We start from the raw sequence: 15,697 nt of genomic DNA on the forward strand, positions 1-15,697 counted from the left end.
GAAGGCTCGCGGAATACGTGTAAAGTGCTGGAAGCCCGTGATGTGGTTCGTGAGAGAATAGAAGAAATACACCTTTCTAGTGGGTTCGTGTTGTGGTGGTGGTGCGCGTAAAGCCCAATCGCGGCAGCAACAAAAAAAAAGGGCCGAGCCTTAAAAAGCCACGCGGTTGTGGGCTCCAGTAATGCTATCAAAATTGTGGGAAAATATCGTTCGTGTGAGGCACACCAAGTCAGCTGTGTGAAACCCGCAAAAGAAATGTGCCTCGTTGTCGTAATGCCATCGCAGACAGGGCTGTGAAAACCGGACCAAGAACATCCCAGCATGCTTTCCAGCGCTCTGACGTCACACGCACGCATGCCTGCGGCTCGAAGGCTCGAATTTGTGACACCAAACCAGCTGCGACAATAGAAGGATATCGCTTATAACCAGCGCTCTCGAGTGGGGAGTTACTCGGAATAATCGACTCGTGAAGCAATAGGGAAATCTTCCCAACACCCAAAGCCCAATGTCGTCGACGGAGTTGTACGTGAAGGTATGTGCGTCGAGCTAAGCAGGCTCTGACCCTCTGAGGTGGTGGGACATTTGTTTTACAAGGCCTCCCTGATGGAAATAGAACCCGCACTGTACGAAATTGCATTATTAACTATTAATTCTTCATTTGCGTTTGCCGCGACCGAGTGGCCACACGGAGGAAGATGTCCGCGAGCAAGACATTTGAGGCGGTATGCCCTTGTAGGGATTCCTCCACACCATTTCCGACCGGCGTTGGGGTTTCCGTTGGTTATGTCGTGGCTTCAGTCCTCGATGCATAGAACCTTGCTGTCCGAACGTTGGGTGGTTCCGTCCCTTTTTTCGTGGTGCTCGAAACGGGACTCCTTACGCTCGTCGTTTCCTCAAACGACACATCCGGAGCAAAACGGGGCTTTCTGGGACCGCAATTAGTCGTTGGAAGGCGATGTGTAATGGGGCAAAGACGAGTTGTTCCGTTTTTCCGACGAGAAGCCATGGGGAAAATGGGCGAAGAAATTAGGGCTTTTGGAAAAACATTCAAGTAGGAGTTTATGTTCTACCGAATGAACCAAACGCTAGCAATGTGTTGCCAAATGCGGTGATTTTATTTTATTTACTTGTAATCTAACTACATCCATCCATTGGCCGCTGGAAGGCGTGAAACGTAATTACCGGCGATGAAAAAATGATAAACCTAAAGACCATCAAGGTGGTTCTTAACCTAGTTCGGTTTCAATGAAGCCATCAACGGGAGGCTTCTGTTTCGACACCGAAATAATTTCCGCGTTATCAAAGGCCACGGTTTTCCAGTGGGTTGTTTGGCTCGTCACGGGTTATGCCGTCACTGCCATTGGCGCAAGTTTCCATCCCCAATTTTTTTCGTCACACCCCTGTTCTCATCACGGTTCCTGGGAGTAGGAATCGAAGTAAATTGGGCTCGAGAGCCAAAAAAAAAGGGCACACGATCCGCAGGGTGATCCTCTTAATAGTCCTACTGTTTCAGCGGGAGTAAAGCACGAGTCAAACGTGGGCACTTTTCGACACTTTCGTCTACGAAACGAAACGTTCTTTCGCTTCTTATGACACCGTTTTATCAATCGGTGCCATTATCGATGAGTAACCGTCGGGGGCGAGGAATAATACCACGCGACCGATAACAACCCGTGCTCCAGATGGGAAGAAGAAAGCTGTTAAATGAAAAAGAACACTTTACGCACGCTGCTTTGTTGTTAAGGTGGGCGGGGGCCACTCGAAGAAGCCCTTAAGTACATGGCTTAGCAATTAGCACGATCAATAGTTGTTCAGCTATTTTGGAAGCTGAATTTCATGACAATGGTGCTTTTATTAGCGGATACTTCGCGATAGGTATATAATTCGCGGCATATACCCTTATGAAGCAGCAGACCTCACGAAAAAAATCCCTTATCAAATGTTGTAGTACTAAGGCAAGTTTTCCCACCCATCACCAGGTCGACGACGGTCGAGTTCTGCTGCACCCTGTGGGGTATGGCATGGCAAAAGCAGGTCAACCCTCAGCGACAGAATGTGAGAAACTCGCCGAGCGCCGCGACGTGACCCATTTACTGTGAAGGGGGTTCGAACTTCCTTTACCACGGGCGCGTGGAACCCTGACACGAAAGGTTGTGGCACCACCTTCCAATTTATGCCCAATGGAAGCATCAACCCCCTCACGGTGTGGCGTCTGCTAAAGCTGGGTGGAATATAGAAAGCACGCGAGGTTCGAAACGGTCTCGGTCGTTCGCAGCGGAAACCTCTTTATTTTCTTCGATTTAGAGACCCCACCCCCACACACAGAAAAGGCTTGCGAAAGGCCTGCTGTGTGGGAGGATTTTTTTTGTTTCGATGCCATCCAAACGAAAGGGTCGAAGGGGAATGCCTTTTGTTTTGTTCCGGACACGGTAGCCACCAGCCGCCTGCCAGAGGTCTTCAAGATTGAAGGAACACCACTCAAAAAAAAAAAAAAAGACGCCAAAGATAGCAGACGGTGGTAGACGATCTCTGGGGTCAAATTGGTGGCCCTCGAAGGACGAGAAAATGGGGGAGGGGTGGTGCTGGTTATGGCACGATCGTGAAACAGTTCTGCAACCGCTGGAAGGTGTTGCCTCTCGACCGTAGCCTTCCTGACCGCGCGTGTCCACCGTTGGCCTTGGCTTTGCTTCGCTTGGCCGGAGATGATTGCGGCAGATTGCATGGAAATGCCCGCCGGTGAAGCGAGGGAAAATATGCAACTTTCGGGCGGGGGAGGAGAGTCTTGTGCACAATCCTGCAGTCTGACCTCTTCGGTCAGCTCCCCGGTTTGCTGCGTCTCCGGACGGTGTTAAATAGTGCGGAGCTTTCGACAATATGCTCGATTTCGACAATGTTCGTTCCGTTGCAAAACAATGTAGTTTTTGATTATCTTAAATACCCCATCACGTTTACATATTCATGCCCGGGTGTATCTTATCAACCGTCTCGCGTGGGGTCATGTTGATTACTAGCTTTTGTTTCTAACTAATCCGTACGAATTGTTCCTGAAGTAAGCTATATTTCGTTGGGAAAATAGGGAAATAGAGATTTTTCATTGGAGGCAGCAACCGAGGGCTTGTTGCATTTGCATTTTAGTGCGCATGTTTGCAATAACGCTTCCTTGCAATAGGGCAATGCATTATTTTCTCGTTTAATCTGCATTTTATAAAGCACGTTTCCAAAGCATATGTGCTTCACCTGTATTCAATTTTCAGTGCTTTGCTCGGTGGTGTCGTGTAGCTTTTTATCAGCGCACCTCGCAAGATGGCATCGTTGACGTAACGGCCCCTGTTTCGTTATCAGTGTGTAAATAACGCACATTACACCAATCGGCAGACACCTGGCGAGGTGAATTTTTGCTATCGTGGCATTCGGCTCCACTGCGGGTAAAGATGAGGGTGAAAATCGCTTTCATTGATTTTAAGGCACACAGGTTGTGGGCCATAGTACATCGATACGCGCGAAGAGAGAAGGAAAGTGAAAGGAAACCTGGGCCCGGGTGTGGGTTTTACAAACCCCCCAAAGCAACGGTAACTTGTGTTGCGAATTTTATGGGGCGTATTTTCCGCTCCGCGGTAAGGAGTCAGCAAGCTTAACGTTGAATCGACATTTTATTACATGATATTTCGGTCTCCTTTTCTCCTTCTCTCTCGCTCTCTGTCTCTCGTTAACGGCTGGGAGATGCAACCCCTCAGGGTCATGGTTTCGTCATTAATGTATAGCCATGAACTTGACATTAGGAGAAAGGATGCGGAGCAGAACAGGACTGTTTTCCCATCCGTGGGCGGATCGATATGCACAGATCTCTCGCTGAAAATTCACCATATCCTGGTTCGAAGAGAACAACCCGGAAACGCGCGAGAGCGCGTGGGAAAGGTCCTGCGAGCGTGAGAGCATCTAATGGCAAGGATTCGTGAGCACGTGAGGAAATTGCAGCTAGACTACACGGCGCTGACGATGACGTTCGTGCTGTACCATATGTTTTGATGTGTACGAACTTTTGAGGCAACATTGGTTCATTAAATGATTATTGCTTCAAAAATTACCGCATTGACTTTTCGTTGACTAATGAAAGCTAAGGTCTGAGGCGTGAAACTTGAGTTGAATAAGACAGTCTCTCCCCATCACAAGACGAGTAATCCAAACCGGCACACCGAGTGACATTACTAGTTTTAAGGCTCGTATTATTGCCATCGTGCTGAAATTCAATCCGTTGCCTTTGTCGTTGCCCTTACCCTCACGAGGCAAATTGGAATTATGTCGCTGTTTCCCCCCACGGGGACCCACGCCCAGAGGAAGATGCCTTGTAATTGGACCCTCAAAGTAGCATTTCCACAGTTCACCGATCCAGCCGGTCGGTAGCGCGCGCGGAGTGTTATGGTCAAAGAATAGGGTAATTACGTAGCCGTAACCCTCCCCACTGTGGGATGGGGCTGGAAAAGCCTCACTGGTGGAAACCCGCGTGACGGAATCGACAACACTACGCACCACGGTAGTCGTCGTGGTGAGCCTCGACGTGACAAATACCGGGCGGACCGTTTGGTGAGACGTTCCTTGGCGTCTTAGTGTTGCTTCGGTGCCGTTTTCTAGTTCGCTGGCACCAGTCGAGCATGGGTTTTTCACCCCCAGAAGGGCAGTTGGCACCCCAACACACATACACACCGATGGATCAATGATTTTCGTTCCATGCTGATTAAGCACGGAAAAACGATACGCCGGCCAGTGGCCGCAACTGGGCGTCTTCCTTACTTCTAACGCATATAAGCGCCAGCGGCATTCACGTTCTCTGGGTTTTCTACGAATGAAATAATACGGGTGGCGTTCACGGTTGAGGGAGAAAACAAAATCATCACGTCTCTTAGAGCCGGGCTGCCGGTTCGGTTGTTAATTGCGACAGGCCGCGAGGAGTGGGTCAACCTTTTTGCCAGCTGGAAGTTTGATTTCGTCACATATGAAAGTCATGTTTCGGTGGGTAGCCATGCGTTAAGACGAGTTGGGTGGAATGGAAATGTCCTTGAGTTCGAGAGAGATAGAGAGTTCCAAAAATCAATAGAAAAAATCATTAACCACTCGTTCTAAACGGTTGTTAGCTAATTCCATGTAACGCTAATTTGCTGTTAATTACAGGATGCCCGTGTGTGGATTCCCCACCCGGAGACGGTGTGGGAGGGAGCCGTGGTGGCACAGGATTACCGGCAGGATGATAAAGAGCTCCAGCTGGTCACCGATCGGGGTGTGCCGCATACGGTGAAGCTGCAGGGTACGCAGGATCTTCCACCATTACGCAACCCAACGATTCTGATCGGGCAGAATGATCTCACGGCGTTGTCCTATCTGCACGAGCCTGACGTGCTGTATAACCTCGAGGTGCGGTTCTGTGATCGACAAGCGATCTACACCTATTGCGGAATCGTCCTGGTGGCCATCAATCCGTATGCCGAGTTACCGTTATATGGACCGGATCTTATTCGAGCTTACCGGGGTCATGCGATGGGTGAGCTGGAGCCGCACATTTTCGCTGTCTCGGAAGAAGCGTACGCGAAACTGGAACGTGAAAAGTGCGACATCAGCATCATCGTGAGCGGAGAATCGGGTGCCGGAAAAACGGTTTCAGCAAAGTACGCCATGCGATACTTTGCCGCTGTTGGTGGCAGCGAATCGGAGACGCAAATCGAGAAGAAGGTCCTGGCGAGCAGCCCGATCATGGAGGCGATTGGAAATGCGAAGACGACGCGCAACGACAACAGCTCACGGTTTGGGAAGTTCACTAAGCTGCTGTTTTTGAACAACCACTCAATGGCGCTAACCGGAGGCACTATGCAGACGTACCTACTCGAGAAGTCGAGGGTTGTGTTTCAGGCACCTGGTGAACGGAATTATCACATCTTTTACCAACTGTGCGCTGGCCGGGATCAGTGGCCAGAGTTGATGCTGGACCATCAGGACAAGTTTCACTTTCTCAATCAGGGCGAATCGCCAAACATCAGCAAGCTATCGGATCGGGACCAGTTCCAGGACACACTGGGGGCACTGAAAACGCTCGGTTTCGACGATGGTGAGGTGGGTGATATCATGAAGGTGGTCGCATCGGTGCTGCACCTGGGAAATGTCGTGTTCACGCACCGGCAAAAGAGCCAATCGCAGGAGGTGGACAGTGAGGCGTGTTCGATCGCAAGCAACGATCTGCATCTAAACGTGGCGTGCGATATCCTGCAGCTGGATCGGGCGGAGCTGCGTAAATGGCTCGTAACGAGGCAGATCGAATCGATGAATGATAGCGTGCTGATTCCGATGAACAAGCAGACAGCAGAAGCAACCAGGGACGCGCTGGCGAAGCACATCTATGCGGAGTTGTTTCAGCACATTGTGCAGAAGATTAACCGGAACCTGGCGGGGAGCAAAAAGCAAACCTGCTGCTTCATAGGTGAGTGGTGTCACACGTGCGCACATATTACCTAAAAGTTAGCTAACGGTGAGGTGATTTTTCGTTCTTTTCTAGGTGTACTGGACATTTACGGATTCGAAACGTTTGATGTGAATTCATTCGAGCAGTTCTGCATCAACTACGCGAACGAGAAACTGCAGCAGCAGTTCAACCAGCACGTGTTCAAGCTAGAACAGGAGCAGTATCTGCGCGAAGGGATCGAGTGGAAAATGATCGACTTCTACGACAATCAGCCGTGCATCGATCTGATTGAGTCGAAGCTTGGCATCCTGGATCTGCTTGACGAGGAATGTCGGATGCCATGCGGTAGCGACGAATCGTGGGTTGGCAAGCTGATGGAGAAGTGCGGCAAGTACAAGCACTTCGATCGGCCACGGTTTGGTACGAGTGCGTTCCTGATCAAGCACTTCTCCGACACGGTGCAGTACGAGTCGCGTGGCTTTCTCGAAAAGAATCGCGACACCGTTTCGCGGGAGCTGGTCCGCGTGCTGCAGGCGTCTGAGATGCGCCTATGCCGTAGGTTAATGCTCGCCCACGAGGAGGGCCATTCGGACGCGGATGCGAAAACCCCGACTTCGGGGGTAAAGATTATGGTCAGTGCTACCAGAAGTCAGGTGCGTTTGTGGAGAGATTTATGTTTTTTCTTTTATTTTTTCATGCTTCTGTTTTGTCGTACAATTGTGTATCGTTTGTTGTGTGTTTTTCTCTAACGCGCTATTTCCCGCTTGTTTGTGGCGTTTTCCCGTAATGCAGCAATCGTTGGATAAGAAAAAGAAGGTTAGTTGGTACACCCTGTCTTTTTTGTATTGTTTTGTTTTGTCTCGGAATCATTCCATTACTATTATCTCTAGGATATAAGTCACCTCTATAGGCTTGTTTTCGTTTATTGCCAGTATTTGATTAAATAATGAGTTCATAAGAAGTAAATCACAGTAAAAGAAGTACTTTTTAAATGACTCAAATCCTTGCTAACCGTTTTTAGAAATACGGTACGATCAATTGCTGTAAATTAATAAATCACGTTTTGTTCATGGCAGCCGATGACTCAAAAGCAGCAGCGTAAAACGGTTGGCTCGCAGTTTCGCGAAAGTTTGACTCAGCTGATAACAACCCTACACAACACGACCCCACATTACGTGCGCTGTATCAAGGTGAGTAGAGTTTCGTTATTCTGCTGTTCATGACTCATGACTGCGCATCATCCATCCCTTGATCACTGTCTGATTGTCTTCCCCTTTTTATTTTAGCCAAACGATGACAAGGCACCGTTCAAATGGGAGGCCCCAAAAATCGTGCAACAGCTGCGAGCTTGTGGCGTGCTGGAAACGGTACGGATTTCCGCCGCCGGTTTTCCATCCCGTTGGTCGTACGAAGACTTCTATGAACGGTACAGGTTGCTGTGCAAACGGTTGCAGATTGTCGATTGGAACGTGAAAGCAACCTGCACAAACATCGTGCGAAATTGGCTGCAAGATCCGGACAAGTACCGGCTGGGCAAAACGCAAATTTTCTTCCGCGCTGGCCAGGTGGCCTATTTGGAGCAGCTGCGCAGTGACACCCGGAAAAAGCACATCATCGTGGTGCAGTCGCTAATACGACGGTTCATATGCCGGCGACGATATCTACGGTTGAAGCGAACTGCGCTTGGACTTCAGCGACACGCACGTGGGATGCTGGCGAGAAAGTAAGATACGCGCGTGACGGTGTTGGGCAAAAAACGTTCCCTTTACTAACATTCATTTTCTCCATTCCCAGACGTGCGGATAGTTTGCGACAGAACAGAGCGGCCATCATCATCCAGCGGTACACACGTGGCTGGTTGCGACGCAAGAAGTATGTGCAAGTTCGCAAGGCGGTTCTGGGGTTGCAAACACGTGCTCGCGGATTTATGGCCCGGCGGAAGTACCATGAAGTGCTGAACAACTATAAAGCCACTCAGATTCAGCGCATCTGCCGAGGATACCTGGCACGGCGTCGGTATCGCGCTCGACTGGACAACATCATCAAATGTCAGGCAGCCGTGCGACGTTTCCTGGCACGTCGTGCTTACAAGAAGCTGAAGGCTGAAGCTCGCACCGTCGCACACATCCAGAAGATGTACAAGGGCTTGGAGAACAAGATCATCGAGCTGCAGCAGAGGTACGATGTGTTGGCGAAGGAAAACTCCGCTCTAAAGAAGCAGAATATTGAGGTGGTGGAAATGCGCAAGAAGCTCGAAGGCATGAAACGTATGGAAAATGAGCTCAAACATCTGCAGCTGCAGCTCAGCCAGAAGGACGAGAGCTTGATGCAAGCTATCAGGCAGCTCGAGGGTGAACGTGACGAAAAGATGCAATTACTGGAGGAGAAACAGCGCGAGGACGAGGAACGCCATCGCGAACGAGCCGTGTTCGAACAGGAGCTTACGAAGGTGCGCCGTGAAGTGACGGAAATAACGGCCGTGAATCAGATCGAGCATGCCCGACGAGTAACACAGGCAGACAATGAGGATGTTCACGCCGCGTACCAACGCACGGTGAAGGACAAGGATGCGCTGGAAAACGAGAACGTGGCTCTTCGGCAGGAAGTCCGACGGTTGCAGCGCATTATGTCGGACTCGCATGAGCTGAAAACTCATTCGCGCTCCGTCAGCAATGCGTCCAGCACCAATGAGGAGGACTACGGTTACACCTCCGGCCGGAACACGCTGGACATACGGCGTGCCTCGCCGCATCCGTACGAAGGTGATGTCGGGAGCAGCGTCAGTAGCGTCGCTAGCGGGAGCCTTATTCGGGGGGCTCACCGCAGCGGCAGTGGTTCTGTTAGTAGTAATTATAGCGTTAGTAGCACAATTGTCGCTAGTCATGGTGAGCGCAAGGGTGAGAAGAAGCATCCTTTCGTTGATTACGACCGGGTGTACCGAACACCGCCAGAATCGATCAGTGTGCTGAAAGGTAGGAACTGAATTGCTGCTACAAAGGGCGATTTACTTTTGCGTGCTCTTTAACACCACTAATCACCGAGGTGGAGCGCACCGAAGTGGGCGAAGTATAACACTAATTGCACTAGCATTTATTTAACACATTTCGTTGACTTAATCTCAATTTTAGTATATAGAGCTCACTAGCACGCGGTTACTAACAGCGATCAGTTGGACGTGTCTTTCTAACGCTATTAATTTCACTAACATTGCTTCTAATGGCTTCGTTGCAAGTGAATGCATTTTGACGGTAATTTTTGTTTGTATTTTTCTAGACCCTTCGGATACGACTGTAGGCGAATCGCTGGAGAAAGACCAAACGGCCATCATCTTACGAATGCGAAAGTTGTTTGAGGAGGAGAAATCTAAGAGCGATCAACTGCGCAAGGAACTGACCCGGCTCAAGAAGTCCTCGAGCATCAGCACGGAGGACTCGATCCGAGCGTCCGAGCTGGAAGTGGAGAATGAAAAGCTCCGCCAGGACTATAACCTTCTACGAAACAGCATCAAACGTGGTGTGGAGTCGCGTGAAATGGAAGCACAGTACGGTGCCATGCAGGAGGAGCTGAAGCGTCGGCGAGAAGAATGCATTTCATTAAAGGCCGTCCTAGCGCAGCAGAGCCAATCACTGCGGTCACTTGGCCAAGCTGCAAATGGCGAGACGAGCCTGCGAATACACGATGAAGGTGAGCTGATGGAAGCATTCCAGGCGCAGAAGTTGGTCAATCGCCAGCTGGAATCGGAGCTCCGTGCTATTACGGATGCGAACAATGAAACGCTGGTTGAAAACAATCGTATCATCGACGGGTTGAAGGTGGAAAATGGAGAGTTGCATACGATTCTGCAACAGCACGTGGAAGAGAACGATGAAGAGGCGAATGTGGAGACGATGAAACAGAACGAGCAGTATTTGCGACACGAGTTGCGTAAGTCCACTGCCGGCTACGTGGAACTACAGGAGCAGCTGAATGAGTTGCTGGCAAAGAACAACGAACTGCTTAAGAAGAATAACATCCTTTCGAATCGATTGCGCGATCACGGGCTGAACGATTCCATCTTGATGAACGACGAGTTCAACAGCATGGTGGCTGTGGTGAAAAAGCAGACGCAATCCTTGCAAGGAATTCTGAAGTCGCGTCAGGAGGACGTGAACAAAATCATGCAACGGTTGGTGACGGATCTGAAGCCCCGCGTTGCCGTGACCCTCGCTCCAAGCTTGCCGGCTTACGTGGTTTTCATGTGCATCCGCTACACGGATCTAGTCAATATGGATAAGCACGTTTGTTCGTTGTTGACGCGATTTGTGCAGATAATGAAGAAGCTCTACCGTGAAGCGAATTCGGTCGAAGTGCGCGTCATGTGGCTCGCGAATACGCTAACGTAAGTAGCGTCCTAATTCGGGCTGATCAGACTCATAACTAGTTTGTGCATCAAATTTTTTTTTGCTCATCGCTCTTGCAGGTTGCAAAATCTTATGAAGCAATTTGGCGGTTACAAGGAATTCATGCAGTTTAACACGGACGTACAGAACGCGCAGCAGTTGAAAAACTTTGACCTTTCCGAGTATCGGCAAGTCATCTACGAAACGATCATTTCCATGCACGGCGTTTTGATACGGCAGATACAGGAGAGCCTGAAGCAGTACATCGTGCCCGCGATCCTGCTTCACGATGAGATGGCACGAGGGAAGAGTCGACGCACGATGTCACTGGACATGTCGCCGGATCAGGGCCACTCGGAACCGGAGCTGTTGGTGCAACAGCTGGACTGTTTGTACAATCACCTGAACAGTTTTGGGTTGGATAGTTTCTACATCGAGCAGATTTTCAACCAATTGATGTACTACATCTGTGCTGTTTCGATGAACAATTTGATGCTGCGTGGAGACCTGTGCATGTGGAAGACCGGCATGAAGTTGCGATTTAATATGAGTTGCCTGGAGGGTTGGGTACGCTCGATTAAGATGAATCCGAACGTGATGGTGCCGTTCCTACCGCTGAACCAAATCTCGTCGATTCTACAATCCCGAAAGACGGAGGAGGATGTGCCCTCGCTTCTCGAGTTAAGCACGGCTCTATCGACGGCGCAGGTGTTGAAGGTGCGTTTGATACAGCATAAAAATATCAAAATCGTAAGGACTTTGATGATATATCGACTACTTTTCATTTTAGATTATCAAATCCTACAAGACGGATGATTGCGAAACCGAAATCAAGCCGGCGTTCATCGAGCGGTTGACCCAGCAGCTGAGTTTGCGGTCGGAGCAGCCCGAATCGGACACGTACATGATGGACGAGGAGCTGGTTAGTCCGCTGGTGGTGCTGTACAAGTATAGCGAGGTCAACCTGCAGGAAATTGACATTCCGCCCGAGCTGAATCTGGAACGATTGGTTACCAAGATCTAAGTGAGAAAGTTAAACGCAAGCAGAACTATTACTTTAATTGATCCTACATGTAGGAATGCGCTCGCTTCCTTTTTCCTACATTTGCGAACAAATGGGACTCATAGTTTGCTAAGCTATGTTAAGATTGTTACACTATTGTACTACCCACAACCATGGGTGAGGGACGTTGTACGCTGTTTGAGATTGTTATGTTTTGGTTTAACTTGAAATTTAACACACGATCGTGTTACAGCCTTCGGTGGCTGATGGATGAATACCTGAAAGAAGTGCAATTGGTTATATATTTTTTTCGAACACTCTATCAATCATTCTCAAGAATGTGAATTTACAGTTGTTTACGGTATGAGGATAGTAAGTTTTCGTTAAGTTTGAAAAAAATTGTCAAAGTTAGAACAAGCGTTAGAGCAGGAGCGGAACTGGACTGAAATCGGCGGACTTTTAAGAAACGTTTGTGCCTAACGGGATGGGAAATATTATTATATATTTGAAAAATATGCCTCGATGGCGAACGAGCGAGTCGTGCTTGAAACTTCGTCTGTTGGAATCGTTTCTCTTGCCGATCTGTAATATGGAATGACCCTTGAATCTAATGCATTTCAATAACATAACGAACAATATTTAACGAGCCTCGCGGGCGATCGTGCGACAGCTTGTCACATCTATTAGGAGAGGCAAATGTAAGCATTATATTTAGAAAGTATTTAGGATGAAAAATAGTGCGTTGTTAGCTATATAATCCTTGCAGAGAAGCATTCCGAGTAGATTATTACACATGAACTAGAGGAAACATCGTTAGTGTAGGCGTTTTTTGCGGGAACTGGTCGTGGAAAAAGGAAATAATAAATCGTTTCATGAATTCTGTGAGGGAGCTGTATCTCAAACGTATTTTGTCACGGGCATCAAAACGCTTCATTAAATTAATACGGTTCATGAACCGAATAGACCAATAGCTGCATTTGCCGGTTGATGCGGTGCGATTAGGTATCGTATCCATCATTATCCCCGGAGTAGAGAATAAACAGAGTTTCATGGAACACAGTGTAAGACGTTGTGCAGTCTGGTCTACTAAATAAATTGTAATGATGACATTTTCATTCTTCTTTCATCCTGTTCTACAATTATGCTGCTGCTGACAAATTAGTAAAATTTGGCCACCATCCGTCGGATGGAATGGTTGCAGTGGCGTTTTCCTTTCATTGACTGCTACGGTTGGTGTCTCGTTGAGCAATGCACCCCCATGAGTACACCCCATCGATGTCGTAATGCACCGCAGGAGGGCCCATCGGAAGCAGCTCGGGTCTTGTCAGGGGAGCATATGAATGGAATTAGACGCCTAATTAGTACACTAACGGCCCCGCCAATGGTAGCGAGCACGCGTAAGTGCGATGGGCGGAGAATCGATAATGAATTGTTGACAGGCGGCGTGCGTTTAGGCCTTCGTGGTCTTGCGATGAGATGACAAAGTAGTATGTTAATGATGTACCGGACGACGGCCCTATCTGCCATGTGCAGGGTGCGTATTATCATGCACGTCCAACGCGGGCTGATGTGTAGTCAAACCTTCCTGCGTCACCGAAACGGATGTGCATACTAACAACACGCGGTGCAGTTGTTCCTTGCGGGCATCCCTGGCATGCGCGGATTCGGAAAATGAGAACAAACGGTTTGTTAAAATCGTTCGAATACTTTTGGAAACTGGTTTACAAATGACCGTGTGCAATTTCGTTGGGCGGCAATTAGGCGCATCTAGTATGCGTGGAATAGAAGGGACGCTCTCATCCCATTATATCGTGCACCAGAAGAGATTAGGGAAATTGACCTAAATTGCCTTTCGCATGCTTTGCGCAAGCGCTTTTCCGCGTAATCAAGATCGCTGGCATGGGAGGCCTCGTTCTAGGTGTTGGGTGTACGTTTTTCGCCAAGTGCGAAAAGTTTTCACGCGAACGTGTACTATAATTAAATGGTTCCGTTATTCTTAATTGCCCTCTGGCGATTTGTGCATTTGCGCTTGGTCAATTACATATGAGTGCATGCGAATGAATGGACGCTTATCAGCAGGATCGGAGCTCCTTTCGGTCGTGGTGAAATCATTGCTATGTATCGGTAATTTCTCTTGATTTTTTGAAAGTAATGCAAATGCTCACGAGGTACTGTTTATGCTCTTTTTTATTAGAAAAAAACAACAGGAAAACCATTATATACAAAAGGTTTCTTCGTTTCTTGATTTGGTTGTTTCGTCGGTTGGTTTCATCCAACGGCAGCGTTTTTAAAGGGTATTGATTTCGTATAAATACATTAAAGCAAACGTTTGAACAAAATCAGCACCGAAACAGGCGAATGTTCGCGTCGTGCCCGCGCGAGAAAACCAGAAGAGACGGCGTGTATATCGTTACAATAAGGAAAGAAAGATACAAAAACATGCAAACAGTACGCTATTGCTTAAATAAGGGTTGAGTCAAGTTTGTGATGGAAGAGGAAGCTAACACCGCCCAGCAGAAGCTGGTATCCGGGTCTGAAAAACACACCGGTGCGGTGCGATGGAGACATGGGGAGCAACGTGAATTGCAGGGCAGGGTTCCGGTGAGACAGATCAATGCGTGGGTTTCTTATCGTGAAGGGGTCGTGATGGCAGGGTACCAGTAGTCGGTCTTTAGTACCAGTAGCCTCCGTACAGTCCTCCGTAGCGGTAGTATGGGTAGCCTGTTCGGTGGGTGAAAAGCGATTATTAGTACACTTCTGCCAAGGGCCATGTATTCAGGAACTCACGACCCCATCCATAAGAGTAGGAGTAGCCAGGGTATCCGTAGCCGTAGTATCCCGGGTATCCACCGTAGTAGCCATAGCCGAACGAGGATGCACCCTTTAGGTCCTTATCGTCCGCACCGGCTTCAAGTTCGTCCGCGGCTTCAGCCGCAGCTACCGGGCGGGGTTCGATCGCCTGCCGGGCTGCTGCCGGCTGTTGCGGGGCAGGGATGGCCGACACGACCGCGAACAGGGCGACGAAGGCGAAGAGAAGGGTCTGAAATAAAGAAGCGAAATAATAAAACATTATTATAACCCATTCTACAAGAACCGATGACCGTATAAGAACTTTTAAGAGAAGTTGAAAGGAAAGACTTCAATGATGGGTCGATTTTTAAAGCGACGAACCCCTTCTTTCGCTGGGTAACAACAACGTGGATTTGTTAAAAATTGAGCTTCTAGTATAATTTTACACTGAATTTTAGATTTTGTAACATAATGTTAAAACAATAGTACAATTGCTCGATTTTTATATAAAAGACTTGAGCTTAAGATGGGTCGGTTTTAAAGCGACGAACCTTCCTTTTCACTGGTAGGATAAAAAAAGAACGGTGTTGGGGGAACTTGAAATATATAATTTGAATATAATTTAATAAAAGCATTCAATTTAACAAAGAGTTTTAATCAAAAATATTCCTATTACTTTATCCTTAAAAATCATACATTTAAAGCGAATTTTAAATGAAAGACTTAAATGATGGGTAGGTTTTTTAAGCGACGAACCTCCCATTTCAGTGGGCAGAAAAGAATGGATTTTACGAAATTCATCATCGTTTTTTCTTTGAAAAAAAACGGAAAACGTTATGTATTTCATGATATGAAGCGTAAGATCAGCTTCAATTCGATCTATAGTCGCTTTTGCACAAACACTCCCCGTCCCAGGAACCGCACTAGCCTACACTACTGTACAAACGGCACTTACAGCTTTGAACGAGGCCATCGTTGTTGGTTTTAGGGTGGTTTTTAGATTTTCGGTGTTACACACAGAGAACGCGTGGAATCACTTCCAGTTAGAGCTTAGTTAGCTGCGTTGCTTGAGGGCGTTTG

At 48.2% G+C, this 15,697-nt stretch overlaps 2 protein-coding genes across 3 annotated transcripts; one reads left to right on the forward strand and one right to left on the reverse strand.

Moving 5' to 3' along the window:
* Nucleotides 1-505: 505 nt before the first annotated feature.
* LOC128727528 (unconventional myosin-Va) lies at nt 506-11,848 on the forward strand. Its single transcript, XM_053821447.1, has 9 exons — nt 506-532; nt 5,167-6,463; nt 6,539-7,098; nt 7,522-7,635; nt 7,732-8,168; nt 8,240-9,183; nt 9,719-10,823; nt 10,905-11,541; nt 11,615-11,848. The coding sequence occupies exons 1-9, from the start codon at nt 506-508 to the stop codon at nt 11,846-11,848; spliced, it is 5,355 nt and encodes a 1,784-aa protein (XP_053677422.1).
* Nucleotides 11,849-13,996: 2,148 nt separating this feature from the next.
* Nucleotides 13,997-15,697, reverse strand: LOC128725390 (shematrin-like protein 1). 2 transcript variants are annotated; one of them, XM_053819132.1, is made up of 3 exons: nt 15,573-15,697; nt 14,618-14,867; nt 13,997-14,548 (listed from the first exon to the last, which is right to left on the reverse strand). In XM_053819132.1, exons 1-3 carry the CDS (start codon nt 15,588-15,590, stop codon nt 14,499-14,501), a joined length of 318 nt encoding a protein of 105 aa, XP_053675107.1. In that variant the 5' UTR covers nt 15,591-15,697; the 3' UTR covers nt 13,997-14,498. The 2 variants fall into 2 exon arrangements, with proteins under 2 accessions (XP_053675107.1, XP_053675106.1); XM_053819131.1 differs by having other exon boundaries at nt 14,615-14,867.

The sequence above is a fragment of the Anopheles nili genome, chromosome 3 (assembly GCF_943737925.1).
Source record: "Anopheles nili chromosome 3, idAnoNiliSN_F5_01, whole genome shotgun sequence".
NCBI lineage: Eukaryota > Metazoa > Arthropoda > Insecta > Diptera > Culicidae > Anopheles > Anopheles nili.